The 21,535-nt window shown below is 36.8% G+C and overlaps 1 protein-coding gene across 2 annotated transcripts; it reads right to left on the bottom strand.

Annotated features, from left to right (window-relative positions):
* Positions 1-3,307: 3,307 nt before the first annotated feature.
* tlcd2 (TLC domain containing 2) lies at positions 3,308-20,730 on the bottom strand. Of its 2 annotated transcripts, XM_053506690.1 has the most exons (5): positions 20,627-20,699; positions 20,250-20,500; positions 20,055-20,137; positions 18,407-18,489; positions 3,308-5,498 (listed from the first exon to the last, which is right to left on the bottom strand). In XM_053506690.1, exons 2-5 carry the CDS (start codon positions 20,426-20,428, stop codon positions 5,115-5,117), a joined length of 729 nt encoding a protein of 242 aa, XP_053362665.1. In that variant the 5' UTR covers positions 20,429-20,500; positions 20,627-20,699; the 3' UTR covers positions 3,308-5,114. The 2 variants fall into 2 exon arrangements, with proteins under 2 accessions (XP_053362665.1, XP_053362664.1); XM_053506689.1 differs by having other exon boundaries at positions 20,250-20,730.
* Between the last annotated feature and the right edge of the window lie 805 nt (positions 20,731-21,535).

Below are 21,535 nucleotides of genomic sequence, written 5' to 3'. Positions count from 1 at the left end.
CGAAATAGAAACTGGCGTCCTACCCGAGCAGCAAAACATCCCGCCAATCACCGCTGCGGGGAGGAGCCTGTGCTTGTGCACAGAACGGGAGAGGAAACATTTAGCGACAGTCATCAGAAATCAAAAAGGAGGAAGAACTACAGGTAGTCCCAAATTTACGAATACTGTATTCGAGTTACGAATTTCCACATTCATTGACGCGAACAAATCACGGAAGTAGCTGTGTATTGTACAAAAAATAAACATTTTAGTGTACCAGATACCAATATTTACAATTAAATTCAGGATTATTTTATTTTATATGATCTATGTGTGTAGATAAATGTATAAGATGTCTAATGTCAGGTATATTTTATGTATGTGCGTGTGGGAATGCGGGAGAAATTAGTCTGCCTCACCAGTTTCAAAGAATCCGGGAAGCACGATGATAGCAAATGGCTGTCCTGTAAAGATGTCCTGATGGTGAATAATCCTAATTTTGGAAAATCCTCAAGGAAACAGTGTTCACAGTCCAAGAATGTGGAAAACAGCTGACAGAATGGCATTTAAGATTCTCCACGCGATTTAAAGGCACAGACACAAAACTGTTATATTTTATATAAGTTTGCAGTCTAATTAAAGTTAACATCTGTGCATGTGTGTGCTTGTGTGTAAAAGTCATCCTACACAATAACCCCCCCCCCCCTTCCTGCCCCTCTTCCTCTCCTGTCATCTCCCTCCCACACAGTCCTCCAGCGGATTTTCAAAGCTAAAGTGCAGGTTAATTAGTTTTATTTTTACTTTATATTTTCTATTAATCATAGAGACAACATTTCACTGTAAGATTCATTTCTTTAGGCGTGGTTATGGTTTTTGGCCATATGATGACAGTGCTTGGAAAGAAGACAGATTTTGTCAAATGAATTGACTAAATTTATTTATATTGTATGTTCGTTTCAAACTTACTGGTTTTATATGCCTTTGACATGAACATATATGAACATACAATATAATGTTATAAAACTCAGAACTAGCTTTCCATGGGCTAGAGTGTTGTGTCATTATGTCACTTATATACCTCCATTTACATGTCTACACTTTTCTAGCCATGTTAGCGGCAATGTTAATGCTAACTGCAATGATACTGACAATGCTAGCGATAGAGGCAATGCTAGTTGAAATGATAGTAGCAATGCTACTGTTAGCAGCAAAAAAAATAAAATAAAAAATGCTAGCAGCAAGTACAACACCAACAATGGTGAACTTAAACATAACTTTAAGAACAGTTCTATTAGCTTTATCATTGCGAAAAAGCATTTGAGCTGTCACTGAGTCCTACATATTGAATCCATTGTTTAAAGATGGCAGTTACAAACTTTTAGTTGATCATGATAATCTCGCCTTACCCCCATGAGCAAAGTGTTTGTGCCATGTGGGCAGTTGTATTTGTTGGCTGTCGAGGTGAAATATTAAAAACATTTCTTCTTTTGAATAGTTTTTTTTTTCCAATAGCCTCATGAAACAGCTTTGAGCAAAGGTGCTTAAAAAATACACAAAAAGTATAAACCTTGCATTAGGTTTCACACCAGGGCAGCCTTTTAAAGGCTTCAATATACAGTGCCTCGCCAAAAAAGTCACACTTCAAAAATTTAATTCAGTCGCATTTAGCTTTGATTACAGTGCACAAGGTAGTGGCCAGTTTATGTCTAAAAATTATTCCTCATGGTCCCAGAACTGGTTTTCTTAAGGTCAAACAGCTGCTTCTAAATCCTGGGAGTTCTCCTATCACATCCTATCGCGTATGGAAGTGCTCCCACTCCTACTATTAAACACTAACTATGGTTTTTAGTGTTGATTTTTTTATCATGCAACTTTACCAGGTCATCTCCATTCATGATTTTTTTTCCGACCACATTTCTTCCACAGAGGTCATGGGCCAGCACTATCCTTCCAGGTTTTGATAATGTTTACAATTCCAGTAAATTTAAATATCATTAGTTGTTTTCTTTGCTTGATGCAGCACAATAATTTAACCCTTCTAAAATTTAATTTGGACAGGCAGTGTAAATACATTATATATATATATATATATATATATATATATATATATATAACAAAAGCATTCCCCAAACTTGCAGTTTCCTAAACATGAACAATTTTAATAAATGATGGTTAATTTAAGTGTTTACGAATAATGTTCAATTTAATTAATAAATCAATAAACTGTAATAATTTAATTTATATATAATTTATGCTTAGTGTGGACTGTAGGAGGTAGTAGTAGGAATTATAAATAATATAGTTACATATTGTATTTGCAGTATAATGCAGTGTAATAAATATGGAAATGTTTAATTCTATTATTTATATAGCATTGTCACACTGCATTGTTTTTACATCTGCCTATAAATGCATGACAAAATCCAAAATGACCAGTCCAAATGGCAAGTGTTGCTTTATTTTTAAATATTTGTAAGGGCACAAAAAATGTATATACACTTCAACCTGAAAAATATATGCCTCTGGTGGTCACATGAAAGCATCCACGATGGTGCAACTACTGATATCATAAGGAAACATAATACTACACATTGCTGCCATAATTACATTTTTAGAGAGCATAAATTTAAAGACCATAAATAACAGCTGTTGAAGTGTGTATACATTTTTTGCACCTCTTTATATATGAATGGAAATATTAATTACAAAACATCAATGTATACAAACTACTGCTATGTACAATTTAAACACAGTCATATTAATTATAAGGCTTGTCAGCTTGTCATTTTCACGCTGGAACAATAGCAACCTTTTTTTTTTTTATTACATTCACAAAGAAACCACTTTGATACAACCCTGGCTTTGAACAGTGTGATGATGCACTTCTTTAAAATGTAACAACAGTTTTTGTCACTGCATAAAATAGAACTGCACTTCATTGAATTGACGAAAAAGATTACAACCTTACTAATTTAATGATGTGAAAGTGTGTTACCAGTACATCCTAAAAGAATCTGAATCTCTCACTAAAACCTGAGCTCACATCCTAAAGCTTGGTTGCACGGTAAACCTCACAATAACGACACAAAGTTAATTTGGCATTTTATACATCTTTTAACTGAGCTCATTATTATATATGAATAAGTTAATTATCATTTTGGTAATTATTTTCTGTAAAATTTTGTTTGTAATGTTAATGGGTAATGTGTAATGGGTGTTTTCCCCCTAGCTAATCAACTAGATACAATTGATGAAATTAAGAGTTTTTCCATTTGGAGCTTCTATTCACCAGGAGGTGAATCTTCAAGAACTGTTTAATGTCAAAAAGTGTAATGATTGATGTAATTTTATTTAAAACTGTTCATTTGTGGCACATACTGGTATGCTGCATGGTTACCAAAGTGCTACATATGATATGTAATGCCTCATAACCCTGACAAAGCCAGCATAAACTCTACACACTACCAATTAACATCTGATTAGTTTTTTTTATGCTTTAATGTCAAAACACCATGAAACATTAAAATATGGATTAGAAAAAAAAAGATCTGTAGTGTATCTGTAGTGTATAAATATTTTATAAAGACACTATCAACTAATTTATACCATAACTAAATTTTTTTTCAGCAATAAATGCATTTTAGTATGACTTTTGAACAAAATTTATGTAAAAATAAATTACAAAAATATACAAAATGTTCCCACACACAAATATACAAAACGTCTTCAGAAATTGTTCAAACATTTCACAATATTGGCACAGTGTTAACAGTTTCCTGTAAATACAGCTACCATGAGATCATAGTGACGGTCAACACCAAGCTTGTGATATTTATCAGACATCAGACTTGTTGCACTATATCATGCACTATGTCAGTGTTGCATGGACGAGAAGAAGAGGATTTTAGTCCAGCATTAAGGTGGTGGTCCTGCATACATCTGAGACTGATGACATTTTCAGAGCAGTCTTGCAATCATCGTTAAACAGGTAAACCTGGTTTAAAGCATTTTTACAAACAACATTTTTACAATTCAACAGTAATCTTTTCCCAAAAAGGCAAAACTCTGGTCACTCTGCTAGAACTGCTAACAGACCCTGAATACACAGACGGAACTAGGCAAAGACTTACTGTTCAATCGCTACATGATTATGAGACAGCAGAGGTAGGTGTTAAAAGGTTAAACAAACCTTTCTGAGGTCTGCAATAGGCAAAGGATCGTACAAATATTGTTAGTGCATTTAGTAACTGGTATAATTAGTTGTAAGTTTTTAATTAATAATTATATTGAAAAAAATTGCTGTGGTTTAACTAAATCATAACTACAGACAGACACCATTCATTCTGTAATTTAGGTACGAGGGGAGTTTAAGTCAAACCGGGACTTTTGATTGTGAATTTAAATTGTCTTTATTTCTCTATATAATCCCCAGCTACACTAACATTTCACTAGTGCTTGGATACAATCTAGGTAGTTTTCTCAGTACATGGAAGCCATAATTGGACTGCCTGCTTCACGTCTGAAATGCTGGCGACCCAGAGACTCCTTTAATGGCCCAAACATGTGGATATGGCTGGACAGGACTGTACAGGGAATCTCCCAGCCATGTTCCTAAAATGTGCAAGTGAGGTAATATGCGTGAATGTTGCGCATGAGTGTTTACAGTTTCCACAGAAAAATACATCATTTACAAAAATTGGTGACTAAAGTTATCTGTAGATTTTCAGAGATCAGGCGTTCCACTTGCTGAACATTAACAGGATGTTGGCCAGGATTGTTGTTCACAGACAAACAGCCTTCTTTTAAAGTTTTACCTCATTCAGATGTTTAACTGTGTCCTAGAGTTTTACGCCTTCATTCACAAGAAATTTCATCACAAGTCTCGGGTTGACTAAAACGCCCCTCATATTTAAGTATTGGTTTCATTCATCACCTGATCAGATTCTTTGCTATAAACTACTGACAATCTTTAAGCGTATTTTCTTCTAAGGGAATTATAATTTTAGGAGGAATTACATCAGAAGCTGGTATAATACAGAACAACCTGTCATCAGATGCTGGCATCAGCAACATGTGGAACGTGAGGCTCTGGACGAAGTATGTATACTTCAGACAAGAGTGCGTTCCTGCTCCTACTACACGTCCTTGTCTTTCTTGACCTCTTTCTCACGGCTGGACTTAAGGAAGTCGGTACGAAGCAAGCGGTAGAACAGAACAATATTCATGAGGGTCATAATGGCCATACCCACGCTCCCCACTGTGTAGCTGAAAAGGGGAATGTGATCACGGTTCAGCACCAACCAGCGCGTCATCCATGCCAGAGTGTTGATGCGGAACACCACGTATGTGCCCAAGTTAATCATGCTATTTACACGGTACACAGTGCTCTTGGCAATACTGGCCATCCGCAACATCTGCCTGAGGTGCAGGAAGATGGAATTGATCTCCACCAGCAGGGCCACAACCGCGAAGCCCACGTAACGACGCGTCAGGACTGACAAGCCAAAGCAAGTGATCACCTGTTTGAAAAAAATAAACAAATAAAGAAAAACCACAGATAAACAGAGTGTTATAGTTATATATTAGAGCTATACATTCTACCATCTGGTTTTAAAATACTGATATTACAGAATTAATACAAAAAAAAAATTTCTTCTTGACATCTTCAAGTTTTACTTAAATCCTTCTAACAAGTAATTTTGCTTAAATTTACTCCAAAAACAGAATGTGTTAATTCAGTTTAATGCATTTTATAAGATTACATTTCATAATGTTGTACATTAAAAACAACAAAGAATAATGATAACATCAAAGATGGATTTTATGCAGCAATAATAGCAAGACTGAATAACTCCTGGGTTGATGGGTTAGTAATGGGTATGTGTGTATATGACTGGGAGATGAGGTCATGTAAAATTAAGCTGAAGTGTATAGGTGTGCCTATCTATTGGTGTGTCATCTGAGTGAAAAGAAATATTGCAAATTAAATGTGTACATAACTTACATGACGCACACATAACTCAGACGATTAAAAAGAAAGTAACTCTGCATAATATTTGGATGTCTTTTGCGGTGTGTACTTGTACATGATAAAAAAGCAAACCTGCATTTAAAAAATGCTGTAGTTACTCTATAAGATGTTAACTGTAACTGTAATCCTGTAAACTCTTAACATGTTGCTTGTTTTTATAAATGGAAAGATAAATAGATGGGTAGATAGATACAGTAGACAGATACAATAGATAGATAGATAGATAGATAGATAGATAGATAGATATAGATAAATAGATAGATAGACAGTGTGATATGGATTATAAATCACCTTTTCCCATTTCTATAGTGCACATAACTTTAAGATTTAAATAATATGAATACAAGTGGCTAAGCCTTACATGATGTTGCTCTGAGTTTCTGCTAAATGTGAGCCGAATGAATCAGCCCTTTGCATCCAGTCTCATCTCATCATGATGCTAAGCAGCTGAGGTTATGAGCACAAAGACACAATTGAACAGGCATCAGCAGAGAGATCTTCAACTGAGATCACAAAGAATGCACTGATCTTAAACAGAAATGATCTGTCTGGGATTGTTGGTGTATAATAATTCGACACTTTACACAGGGAATGCTGAAATCCAAATTCTATTTATGTATAAATGTACCCCAGTGCTTTAAGATCAGTAACGGTTCCTATTACAAAGCTAAGCTCCCGTCCACATAAAGGTAAGATAGTATTTATTCATATTAAATATAATAGTACAATTAATATTTTTTTTACATTTTTGTTACATCTATATCTATAAACCTTATAAATAGTAAATATTTTTCCTTTTGTAACCCATGTTGGCATATGAACACATACCAGAACTTCGCACTTAATCAAACCGACATTCAGAACCTGCAATCGACATAATCTTTCCCATGTTAATTTTTTATTTTTTTTATTCTGCTGATAGTTTCCCCACGGTGTGTGTTCATGTACTGTCCCCTTTAAAACATACGACTGCATACGTAATCACATGACACCGCCCCATGTAGTCTGCAACATAGATGCAACATGGAGACCTCTTTCATTAGAGAAAAAAATCCCTATTAAAAAAAATATTTATACTACAAACCTCGTCAGTGTACTAGGAGTGCAAAATAAGCGTTCATTAATTAAAATCGAGGTAAAATATTCAATTAATCATGATATTGCTCAGCACTGCTCTGGCATTTAAATATATTAATGATCTATTCTCACAGATTAAATATATTTAAAGCACAGAACATCTACTTTTTCTTCTTCTATTATTATTATTCTATTTGTAGTATTTGTGATATTGAGAAAATTTACAAACTAAAAATACCACAGCATAAAAAAATGCCACAACAATTATTTAGAAGGTTTATTCTAACTGTCCCATTCCCAATGAATATTTCACATTTGATCAACCAATCATTGTGCCACGTTGCCATTAATCTACAAAATCCCCTCCACTAGATGGTGCTATGAGCCAGGAGGCTTAGGGCATAAGACGGGGTACATCCTGGACAGGGTGCCAATCCATTGCAGAAGCGCGATAACCTTAGGTTTTTAGGTCTTTAACAAGTTTATTTAATGTTTATTAAAATATTAGGTTTTATTAACATGTGCTCACTTTAGCCATTACTTTCTTCTTCAGGTATTGTCAGTCTAAGACGAAACATCATCATGACCAAATTCACTGATCTGTATTCTGACTTCTAAGTCAATAAGCCAGAAATGAATCAATGTAGGTGTAAACAAACACCTAAACATAGGTGACTATTTTAGCTGAGACTTCCGGCCCAGTCAGAAAAGCTAGAACCACCTCACACAGCCTGTCCCAAACAAACACACAGCTGTGCACGGCTTTCACAAAGTCACAACTGCTAGAAGACTAACACTGACAGGCAATACAGTGGCTGCTAACACTGCACAAACTGTGTGTTCTTTACTGAGAGCATATGACTCTTATCTGTAGCCAGTGGCATCTGTGTGTTTTCAACCAAGCATGTGATGTGTGGTTTTTATTTTAAATACAAACAACAGTGTGCTGTAACAGTATAGTGCTGGTCACACTATAACCATGAAAGGCTTAAGTATTGGAAGCAGCTTACCCTTATAGCTGATCTGATTTAATCTTGTTGAAAAGAAAGCCTGCAGTAACAAACTGGTCATATTAACTTAAACACCTTGCCTGTAATATTGAACTTCCAGCAGCCTAGCACACAGTATGACTGCAAAACAATCCCTGCTACAATGAATAGGGACAATGAATACGTATTAATGTATTTTGATTCATGCATATTTCCCTTACACATTTCATACACATTTCCCTAATTTTCTTATGATTCTGTAAGGCTGCTTTATGACAATGAGCATTGTTACAATTGTTGAATTATACAAATAAAATTGAACTACATCGGAATTAATGATTAAAGAAAATTCTCAGTCCATCAGAGTTAAAACTCTTTTCCCTTACGAGTTTCACTGTAATCTGCATGTGTGAATATAAAATGAGGTCAGTTGACTTCATGTGCATTAATGGCAGAAGCAATAGTATTAAACAATTAATCATCACTTAGTCACACATTTGTACAACACCTACTGCACTCTGTACATAGCAATTACTAAATCAATGCACAACAAATAAAACACTGATAAGACAGACCCTTATAAGCTTTATAATTCCTTATCTTCTTTCTTCTGATTCTTTATGGTGAAAAAAAAAAAACCTTAAACATCTGGACAACTTGTAAGAAAAGGTTGCGCAACAACTAAGTATCTAAGCACTACAAATAATAAAAAAAAAGACTCTGTAGGAGCCCTTGTGTAAAGGTCAGTAAGGTGTGCCTCAATTGTAAAAAAAAAAAAAAAAAAAAAGGAGTAGAGGACATGAACTGTAAGTGCTGTGGATTAAATTATTTTATGATGATCCCTTTATGAGGCAATAATGGACTAAGTGCGCAACTCGTTCATTCGTTCTTGATTTACAACTTTTGGAATCCAATAAGATGCATTTCTGCTACCTCCCTCATCTTCCTTTCAGTTTAATTCATCTTTTATATACATACTTTCTTTCTTTTCCTATTTCTTTATTTTTTAAAATACTTTTTCACAGTGTATTCAAACATTCCAAATTCTTATTGCTCCTCCAATGTGTGTGAGCTGCACAACTGTGCAAAAGTGTTTGCTTTTTATGGGGGATTACTTAAAAACATCCCACTAAGGGAGTGGTGGCTTATGCAGCTAATGCTCTAGGTTGTTGATTGGGGGTTTCTGGAGAAATGAGGATTGAGCCCCACTATTGGTGGGTTGCCACACCCCATACTACTCGTGCGGTGAGAAAATTGGGAGGGTTGCGTCGGGAAGGGTATTCAGTGTAAAGCCTGTGCCAAGTAGTGTGTGGATCGGATCGTCCACTGCTTCCTATTTCTTTAAATAATTTCCCCCAGATTTGTATAAAAAAACAAAACCTACAATTCCTTCCAAAAAAAAAGAAACCTAAGTGTTTCCATACCAAATAACTACAGCCCTGTCTCAAATCCTCCATAAGCAACGTTACAGAAAGCATTATTTCCAGCAGCTCAGCAGCTCCTTAAAATAAAAACATCCTTTTTGACAAATTTAAATTTCTGGGTTGTGAACATATCTATTGCAGTATAAAGACTGGAGTCGAAATATTGCCTGAAATGAAAACAACTATAAGTACTGTGGTAAAATGTTCTGATCAAAGAATTCAAATGAAGTGAGTATGTCCCAATATCCAAATTACTATTTTTAATTTAGTACCCTCTGTGAAAAGAATCACATGTACAGGAGTAATTAAAATTTTTAGAGAAAAAAAAAATACTTATAATTATTACTACAGACTTTATAGTTCTGGAACACAAATACAAGTACAAATATCATATTATAAATTCAGATCAATGTCTCCATCTCGCCCCCAATGCGGCTGCTCAGATCACATCCTGGTTATGTGAATCCCAGCTAACAAACAGGTTCTAAAACATGCCAAACTGTTTCTGAAACAGGTGAGAACCTCTTTTGAAGGAGCCTACCCCCCTCAGCCCTTAAGGACAGTTTTGACACTGGGTTTTGTGCTCATTTCTTCATAGTTTGCTTCCAAAGAACCAGAATTTCTTGAATTTTAATATAGTCTTAAGGACTAGTTCTTCAGGCTTCCTGAAGGACTTTTTTGGCTCTCATTTTTGTCAGCTTTTTGGCTCTGATTTAAGTCCAGTCCCTGTACCAATTTTTAAATTGTAACTTTAGGCAGTTCCGGTCCCACGCCCAGATAAAATTGGTCAGTTGGTCCGTTTTGGCGACCCCTCAAACGGACCAACAAAACCATCTTTAGGCACTTCGTCAAAGTAAAATTTTTTACCCATTTCTTTAAATTTAACTACATAATTTGATATGAAGTACTGTATGTTAACCAAATGTGTTACTGTTGTCTTCTCCAACGCCTTCAATATGTTCCAGACATGCTGTCACCTTAAATGAGGCCAGGGTCATTGTGTGTGTAGAACATAAACAACTGATATGATATAGTGTTCTCAAAGATAGCTGTGCACTAAACATCTTCAGCCTTGTATAATATGAACTGTACCCTGAACGTTGTATCTGTTCATGCTGAGTAAAACGTTAAACTATGAAGATGTTGTAGACATAGTTGCACTTAAGAGCAAGACTAGATAGGAAAATATGAAGCTTGATGTGATGTTGGAGTACATAACTTGGAACAAATTATTAGTTGATCTGTGTCTTTTGGAATGACAATGTACATATACATGATATGATGTGTGTATACATATACATGTACATATACTGTACATGATATGATGTGTGTATGAATTTCCTAACTATACTGTGTGATTTCCAGTCCCTCGTAGCCCTATGACGTAAGGTACGGTATGAGTACAATTACCTGAGCATCTGTGATCTTGTGAATGTTCTATACATATTCATTGAGCATTTAATTTATTATTGAGTTTTAAATTACAGGAGTGGATTTCCACCACAGAATTAATATTACTAGATCTTAGTGCTCCTACAATGCTGAACATACAATATTGTGAGACAGTATTGTGAAAATATGTACACTGGAATCCCCGAGGCCTAATTTTTTCTGTTTATATGCTGTCTATATGCAAATCCTCTTTTTGTCCCCAGAAATCCCCCAAGCACGATTCACTAAGCAACTACAGTCTCATAGATCCTCTGTGGCAATAAACAACTCCACCACCTATAAATTCCTTAATGTAAAACAGAAGTAATATAATTCTTAAAAAGGAAGAAATTATTAACGATATGAACACTCAAGACTTTATAGTCTTGTAAAATGTCTATGTAAAAATCTACAAATGGTTGGTTGGTCTTGCGGCTGCTCCCGGCAAGGGGTCGCCACAGCGGAATGCCCAGGCCCACTTGGCACAGGTTTTATGCCGGATGCCCTTCCTGACGCAACCCTCCCATTTTATCTGGGCTTGGGGCCGGCACTGCATCCAGTGGCTGGGGTTTGGGCACTGTCTGGGAATCGAACCCGGACCTTCCGCATGGCAGGCGAAACACCTACCACCTTGATGTAAAAATCTACAAATATCACATTATAAATTCAGATCAATGTCTCCACCTCACCCCCAACTCGGCTGCTCGGATCACAACACGGTTATGTTTATCCCAGAAAACAAACCAATTCTAAAACATGCCAAACTGATTCTGAACAGGTGAGGACCTCTTTGAGCCTACTCATTTCAGGTGTTGAAGACAGATTTGGACACACAGACTGGAATATGTCTGTGTGTTCATAGAGGGACTGCTACATACCACTACACATGCTTGGAGGAATATACAGCATCAAAGAAAAGTTACATCAGCAAGTGCACGGATGGATGATGATACACAAAAGGAACTGTAGATGATTGCTAAAACACACTCTGCCTTCAGATCAGACAAAAGCAACAGTTATTTTGTCCCAGGCTGTCAGAGAGGGAAAATAACACTATGCAGAAAGAATCAATAATCACTTCCTGAACAGTAACTACACAAAGTGTACGTGTCGTTTAGGCATTTAGGCTATCCTGGACTACAAAGCTTTACCATTTGTCTGTGATTGTGATCCTCGGATGTGCATTGAACAATTTCTACACGTAGTTCAAAGCACAAAAACAACATGCCAGCAGTGAAAACCAACCCCAAGAACTGACCAAGTAATTTATCTGTCTGCAGTGGACATCAAGAAGCTTCTCTACACACCTGCCTCTGTGACAGAAACCTCCAGCACCACCACACTAATCACTGACACTTCCCAAAGCCGCATGCTTATTTTATGATTAAGCACTTTACAAAGCTGCATCAGGCACTCTATTTAACAATAAACCTATTGCTGCTATCTTACCAATTGTTTAGAGTTTACAGCCCAGGTTCTGTATAGTTATTATCCTGCCTTCTTTATTTTTGTTTAACCCCCATGTTACTGCTTTTGTTGCAATTTATTACCGAAATCTTTTTTTGACCATTTCCAGGGCTAGGACAAAATAATCAACAAACAACAATATTTTAAGTGTTTAAAACCACATGTATATTACACTGCTATATTCAGGACGTGTATGGCAGTTGACTACATGGGTACAAACTATAAACTTAATATATACACCATATGGAAAATTCTGTATTTTCCTGCTATTTAAAAGCCCTTTTATGAGTTAAGTAGAGTAAAACCAAAACTGTAGTTTTTAGAATGCAGTATCAGAAAAAAACATTTCATCTATCAGTTATGGAAGTTATAATAATTAATACATCCACTAAACTGAGCATCTTGAAACATTTATTAATCTTTTTATGATATTATGATATATATCAATATATAAAGTATAACAGTAATTTAACCTATCATGGGCAATTCGGAAACGCCAGTCATCCTACTCTGGATGTCTTTGGACTGTGGGAGGAAACTGGAGTACCTGCAGGAAACCCACCAAGCACTGGAAGAAACATGGAAAAACTCCATGCACACAACCCGGGAATCTTACCAGAACAATAAATTACACTTATCACTCATCTTCGATATCGCTTTATCCTGTATTCAGGGTCGCGGGGACCTGGAGTCTATCCCGGGAGGCTTAGGGCACGAGGCAGGGTACACCCTGGACAGGGTGCCAATCCATCACATGGCACACATACATACAGTACACTCACACACTTATTCACACACTATGGGAAATTTGGGAACGCCAATTAGCCTAACCTGCACATCTTAGCACTGTGGGAGGAAACCAGAGTACCCGGAGGAAACCCAATAGTTTACAACATTTACAAATTCCTAAACAACTTAATTGCGGGGTGCACAGAAGCTCTGAAACATTGGTGAAGCTGTCAGACAACATTTACCAAAAATAAAAAGCAAGTTGTAGAAATATTTTAAACATGCTGCACCTTTTCCGGCTTAGTCTGAGGGTTATCCAGAAAGCACGTAGTAAGCCTGACAGCCTGCAGTGTACATGAGACTTCAGGTATTAAGGTTCAGGGCAGACTTTGAACAGCTGAGAGCTAAGAGGACAAGTGGCAGAACTTCCAAGTATGAGTGAGCAAACACTACAGAACCACACACAAAAATTCACTTGGCCCTATGTGCTGAAGTTAAAGGTATTTAGTAGCTGTAATGCCCACACAATTTTTATTTTGATAATACCCATTTTTATTTTGAAGCCCATTCATGTCTTATACTAAACATACAGTAACAAACACAGACACTGCCAAAACACTCGTGTGTAAAATACATGCACCAGATGGTACAAGGGAGAGCAAACAGTAGATGAGAAATAGAGATAAACTCAAAGTGGCATATTGAGGTGTGTCTTAACATAGCAGTGAAAAAACAGGTTATTTAGCACATGCTACACATACTTAAATGACAAGTATATTTCTGACACATACCAGTGGTATTTCGGTCATGGGTGAAAGGGATAGAGAGGTAATGTGACCAAAAAATTACTGGAAAACCTTTACTCAAAAACACAAAAAATACCACACTGACTAGAAAATCAGTCTGGGAAGTACAATCCTTAAGTCAAACCTTTCACCAATCTGCAAGACAATAAAATCTAAATGTGTTTTAAATGTCTCCTTCCCTGGCCGGGACATATTACACCTTCTCGTATGGTACCACAACAAAGGCTTATGTTTGCACAGTACTTAAAAGCAAACTCAATTTTTCTATAAATTACACCACCAAAATGTACTGTACAGTAAACGAAAGTATAGGACAAAATGTACTGCATGTGATTGTGGACTTAAAAGTGAAAAGGAAGAAGGGCAGTTAAGATGCAGTGGGAAGCGAACAGGATAATGAGTGTAGTTAGTGTAAATGCGCAAGCATCCAAGAGCTTTCTTCCTGGCCTTGATTTGTCTCTTAACGTGATGCATGGATGGATGGATGGATAGATAGATTTCTCCAAATGGACAGTTAAATCATCCCATACCTGTCACATATTCTGATCCTTATGGGAGCATTTGGTCCCCAGTAAGACACAAAAACAAGTCACACAAACACATTAACACAAAACCATGAATGGCAGTAAAACCTAAAGCACAAGTAGTAGTAGAAGTAGTATTAAAATACCGTATAAAGTGCATAACTGACCACTGATCACATGCTGTCTGTGAGAACCAGGATATTACATTGTATTTCTTAAAACAGTTTTTTTTTTCTTCAGATTTTATTCCCAACTTCAAATAATAATAAAGATTCCAGTTGGTACCTAGCCAAGGTGATAAATGTTTAGTCCATTCCTGACTACAGGTTAAAAAAATTGTCTAAACTTTACAGCACCCATAGTTCAACTGCTACCCAATTATCTATTAGAAAAAAGAGACACAACCAAAAATCTTCTCAGTAAAACAATAACAATTATAAGGGCTTTTCACCCACCGACGCTACATAGAACAGAGGAAGATATGGAGCAGTAGAAGCTTAATGGTTAAAGTTGTGTGCTAGTGTTTAGAAGGTAAGTTCTGCCAGAGTGTCACATATGGTATTTAGAACAACTAGTTGGGCTACACTCACTCACTCACTCACCTTCTATACCGCTCCTGTATTCAGGGTCGCGGGGACCTGGAGCCTATCCCAGGAGGCTTAGGGCACGAGGCAGGGTACACCCTGATGCCAATCCATCGCAGGGCACACACAAATACACACACTCACACTCTCATTCACACACTACGGGCAATTTGGGAACGCCAATAGCCTAACCTGCACATCTGTGGACTGTAGGAGGAAACCAGAGTACCCGGAGGAAACCCAATAATTTACAACATTTACAAATTCCTAAACAACTTAATTGCGGGGTGCACAGAAGCTCTGAAACATTGGTGAAGCTGTCAGACAACATTTACCAAAAATAAAAAGCAAGTTGTAGAAATATTTTAAACAAGCTGCACCTTTTCCGGCTTAGTCTGAGGGTTATTCAGAAAGCACTTAGACGTAGTCTACGTAGCCAATTAGTCTAACCTGCATATCTTTGGACTGTGGGTGGAAACCGAATACCCGGAGGAAACCCGCCAAGCACGGGGAGAACATGCAAACTCCATGCACACAAAAACGGGAATCGAGCCTGGCCAGGAATCAAACCCGGACCCTGGAGGTGCAAGGCGACAGTGCTAACCACTACACCACCAAGTAGTAGTAGTAGTATTTAGTATTAGTATTAGTATTATTCTCTATGGAAATAGAGAAACTGGTTATTAACCCCTGAGCATATATAGCTTTTCATTTAAATTGGGAAATTCATGAATTCAAATAAAAGAAAATTAATTTAAAAATGCACGGTCAGGACACTACCTTATATGACAAAATTCAAGACTCAACCCTCAAAATTAAATCACAAATATTGTTCTGTTTACATAGAGTGAATTGCTGAGGCATTTATGGATGTTTGGGCAGATCAGAGTTTTGGGCTGAAAGGATTAGTAAGCATGACTGGGAGAAAAATAGAGATCTATATATAGATGTGGTCGTTTGTAACCTTCCATTTGTAATTGTTTTTAATTCTACTTCCAGCCAGCCTAAGAAGTATAACCCTTGACCTATATGTCTTAATAACCAAGTGGCTACAAGGATGACCTCTCAAGTAAAAGAGAGTTTAACACTTCTTTAAATATAATTAATTATGTGTTATTTTAGCCTATACTGCATCTGATCTGTATTATTTAAATAAAAATTGTCACAAAAGAAATGTATTATTTATTATTACATTTATTATTAATAATAAATTATTATTTATTACCTTCTTCTCAATTTCTACCACAAACTTCAGTTACATTTTTTATATAACTCAGAAGGGAAAGCTTTAGCTCAGAATGGAAATCTTCAGTTTTAAGACAACAAAACTGTTCTAGGGACTTTGTTTTAATGATTTTTAACTAGGAAGAAATCAGTAAATTTTATTACAAGCTCAGTGTTCACTGGATGGACTGCAGATCCACTGCGACCCTGCCCAGATAACACAGTTACTAAAGATAACTGATTGAAGACATGCAAGCTTAATAGCTTAAATTTGTCTTTAGGCAATAATTGATGTTTCATGCCTCTTGAGCATTTCACTTCAAATTAGCAAACTTGATTCTATTAAATGACACATGGATAAGATCAATATGTGCTTGGAGCACCTGAGCAAACTAAACCACATACTGGTGGAATCCTGTTGGAAATTATAATCGGAGGAAACTGTTTTTCATCTGCTAGTTTACTTTGGATTACTTGTACTTTAGGGCAAATCTTTTTCTTTCCACTCCACCACCTTGGGAAACCACAATATTTCCAGACACAACTGCCAAGTGGTACTCGCCTATATAAAAAACTGAACACTTTAACAAGAACAATAAATTATTCCTTATTTTACCCAACTAAACGCATAGTACTAAGGAGTACTTCTGTTTTCCACAACTAAACCACTGTTCTGCTTGTGTTTATGAATATTTGCTCAATCAATACATCCTCTCCCTATTTCTGTTCCACACTTCAGGGTCTTTTTGAGTTTCTCTGGAAGAACAGGAAGGTCAAGGAGTTGCAGGGGAAAGTTTCTTTTCTGCCGGGAGAAAGCCAGTAACAATAATTCACTGATCCACATGAACATTCAGTTATAATAGAAAATGGCTGCAAAAAAAGCCTGTTTATAGAACTTTATACTTTTTTTTAAGCTAACTAAACCGTATTTGTGTGGTCAAAATATATGTCAAACATCCAGCATTGTAATGGAATGATCCAATGGTAATGGAATTTCGGTAATGGGCGTCGTCCTGAGTAAAGCCATGGGCAACTGCAACATCATTTCAGGTTTAACAACAATCAGAATCATTCACCAAACAGATAAGGCAAGAAGGAAGTGATATCTGGTAGTGAAAAAGTAATTACAGTGCGATTAGTCCTGTCCAGACATTTCAATGAATGAGCTCCTAGACAATGCTTGGAAAACAGCAAAACCAAGGCTAAGTGTGACAAAGTTACCAGAAGAACTCATATTCTCCAGCAAGCTCAGTAAAACCTAACAGCTGTTTTCTTATAAAGCTGCACAAATCTGTGTCTAAAACTCCTAATTTTAAGCAATGAGTTTTTACTCCAAATATTCACTTTTTATTTTATTACTCTTTATAGAAGTTTCTTTTATGCAGAAACGTTTTCAAAAGCACCTTTGCTTATGCCATATTTTTGTACGTGCCCAAGACTTTTGCACAGTACTATAAGTAAAACAGCTGTTAGGTTTTACTGAGCTTGCTGGAGAATAAGAGTTCTTTTGGCAACTTTGTCACACTCACTCCCAGGAGCGTACATTAGGTTTTGATTCCATCTGAAAACTGGTCTGTCTTGTACTATATATTTTTTTCTTTACAGCCATGCATATATTCTCCTGTAATGTTATTTATTTAATAATGTTTAAGTTATATATGGAAATACTAAATGATTCTTAACATAATTATGCAGACATGATAAACATACTATATAACAAAACAGGTACAGCATATAATATGGTGCCTAAGACTTTTGCACAGTACTGTATATAATGTATATTAAAAAAAATTGATTAGGACTGTACAAATTTTGCTCTTTTATTTTTTTTTAACTGACATACTCGATGTGTTTAAGGCAGCTTTGCTCGGACTGTGTAGTGCATACAATAAATGCATTTTTATTCAGGAGTGTTTCTAAACCACAGACCACAGAAGTTAAATGGGGATGTCTACATATTTGCTGGGTAACATGTTACGAGACTGGTTGTACAGTTTATGGAAATGACAAGCAGGCAGGAATATCAAGAATATCAGGAATCACACAGTCTGCTTTCTACAATAACCTTTTTTACCATAAAGTTATTAATCAACTCATACCTTGCCTTACATCGTCAGAGGTATTTCTACATCTATACTCACCACCATGTGATGAAAAAGGAGCTCCCATGACTGGTTAATCCTTTGATTGAAAACCATGTCAAAGAAGTCATACATGAAGTATCCTACAAGAAAAACACACTCATTACTGTATCAATTAAACCCGCTCATGAAAACATTGCCTGCAGAATTACAAGCAATTATTTTTAGCATAGCTCCCATGACAATGGTAACCAAGATGTCAGTGACAAATGGCTATTTATAAAACATCTCCCACCATGTATGTATCCATGGAGACAGCCCATTAAAAGTGCAGAAATGAACAGAACTTGCAACTTGCCATTACCTAATGATGAAGTGTTGTGGCTTCAGTCTCAGTTAGATGGAAAACTTTAATGCTTGTTCTGCTGATTTAAAGCTTTTAACCCTTTGGAATTTATTTCACCCATACATGTTTCTAAGAAGTCACACTGAGAAGTATTTTATTGTAACAGTATGTTTATTCCTTATATATTAACCACAGATCTGATATCTCTTTCCAGAACTAACTAAACCATTATGTATGTTATCCATAAAACAGTTATTATTTCCACAAACGTATACACTACCGTTCAAAAGTTTTAAAACACTTGCAAATTTCGTTGTTTTTGTTTAGTGATTTATTTTCTACATTCTACAACAATACTGGGGATTTCAAAACTATAAAATAACACATATGGGATTAGGTTATTACATAACAACAAGAAAAACAACAGTTATTAGTTATTTTAAGACACAGAGGTCAGCCTTTCTGTAATAGTTCTTGCAAGAACAGTATTGTCAAGTGCATTTGTAAAATCCGTCAAGCACCATAATGAACCTGGCTCTCATAAAGACCATCCCAGGAGGGCGGGACCAAAACCTACCTCTGCCGCAGACGAGAAGTTCATTTAGAGTTATCAGCCTGAAAAATGACCAATTAACAGCACCTCAGATTAGAGGCGTTATGAAGTCTTTACAGACCATAAGTAGCAGAAACATCTCAATATCAACTGTTCATAGGAAATTAATGCATTTTTGGACGCCTTCAGCATTCCTTTACAATGTAGAAAGAAATAAAAATCAGGAACCATCATGGAGTTATAAAGTGTTTTAAAACTTTTGAACGGTAGTACATGTCTATGACACACGTCATATACAATTTGCTGTTTGTTATGGTCAAATGTTAAACACTAGCAATGTAACAATCTGTTCGTTATGTAAAAGAAAAGAGTGTGAAGAGTTTTGCAACTCATGAAACCCCCAGGGGATAATTTACTTCACTATCTAACACATTACCCTGCGGCCTAACAGTATTTGTCGTTCTGATGCTTATTGATGCCATTACTGGATAATCATATAATAAAATGTGCATTTGGACTACTGGCCCATTCATGAAGTCATGTGACTAAAGGCCTGGGTGCTTGTGCCTGGGATGGACAGTAAAGCCACAAAGCCCCTCATTGACTCTGCAGCCATACCTAACCTCTGCCAACGCCAACCAACAAAGAATGAGAACATGCAAACTCCATGCAAAGAGACCCACAGTGGGAATTGAACCTAGACCCTATAGGTGCAAGACAACAGTGCTAACCATATAGAGACTAATCTACTAAATATTGTGTAAGCTTGTGTGAATCATGTGGTACAGCTTTCTACCTGCTTCACTTACCAATTGATACACACACCAAAGCATGTGAGAAGACAGAGTGCGTTTCTATCAAATCCTCAGCCATTTCAGGATGCATATAAAAACTGTGGAAAAAACATGGATTGATTTTTCTCGGTATAAAGAAGTGAACAGTGTTTTGAAAGCAACAGGCTAGTGTTTGTGTGTGTGTGTGTGTGTGTGCGCGCGCGCACTTACCAAAGCACAGCCCATATTCCAGTGATGAGGCTGTGAATGAAAGATGTCGAGATATTTCTCCATTTCCATATATTTCTCTGAGCTGTCTCTGGTATGTAGAGCGTCTCTAGTCCACGGTTCACCAGGGTGAAGAAGCCCGCGGACGCGCCGGTGGTCAGCAGGACTGAGTGGAACTCCATGTTGCTTTCTTCGCGTCTCTGCTGTCTCTATCCTTTATTTCCCCGCGTCCGGAAGGCTTTCTTACTTTCTCACTATTTCAGGGTGTGTTACATTAAAGATGAATGTTCCTCTCGCTGTTTTAAAGCGTTGGTTTGCTGCCCCTCGTGTAGTAAACACAAATAAATAAATAAATAAAACCAAACACCACGCCCTCTTACCTGGAAACAAGCTCTGATTCAGCGTGGACTCTTGGTTATGAGTGGGAAAAGTCAGTGTATGTAGTCTCACTACAATCATGTGTTACAAAACACTGAAGTGCTTGTGTAACATTTTCTCTCCACACTATGCACAGAGGAGGATCCCCGCCCATCAGCACTGACGACTGCGGAAGGGAGGGACCGCGATATCCGAGGGAGGTACAAAACTAAGTACACTCTAAAAAGTCTGGGTAATTTTGGGTACTTTAAACACATTGTTGGGTTGCCCTGTGTTGTGTCAAATGAGATGTAGTGGGTCGTTTACAAATGACACCTGTTTGGGTTATATTGACCCAACAACTGTTTTTTTTACTTATTCTCTGGTTTCTCTCTGGTAACTTTTTCGGTTATTAAAGATAGCGTCTATTTTAAAAAAGTGCCACAACGATTTCGGAGATTTGAGCTCCAGGCAATACAGGTGCCCTGCGCTCATGTAGCCGCCCAACGCTGCCTCACCACGGAAAGAACTTCTGAAAACTTCCGCTGGCTGTGATGTCTCTGTAGTGGTTAAAACAGCGGATTTATTTCACTTAGTGTATTTCTAAAATCCAATCGTGTGTATAATGCAGTTATAATATAATATATCGCGGCTGTGTGACGCATCCTGTACGCTGCGTTCCATTTGCAATATACCCGGTGTCCTCAAACCCTCGAGTGTGCACTTCCAAGTCAAGGCTGTTCTTTGCGTTTTTGGAATTGAGACACGGTTTGACGAACTTTCTTGATTCTTCACTTCTGAAGCGAGGGGCACGCCACTTAAAGCTGGCAGTATTTTATGGTAAGTTATAATGAATTTGTACCTGAATTTTCAATGTTGTAGTTGTGGTAGGAGCAAGCTCATTTTCATGTTCATTCACTTTTCCATCTTTT

Source organism: Clarias gariepinus, chromosome 11, assembly GCF_024256425.1.
Source record: "Clarias gariepinus isolate MV-2021 ecotype Netherlands chromosome 11, CGAR_prim_01v2, whole genome shotgun sequence".
NCBI lineage: Eukaryota > Metazoa > Chordata > Actinopteri > Siluriformes > Clariidae > Clarias > Clarias gariepinus.
The sequence above is the reverse complement of the archived record's forward strand: the minus strand, read 5'-3'. Positions and strand labels throughout refer to the sequence as shown.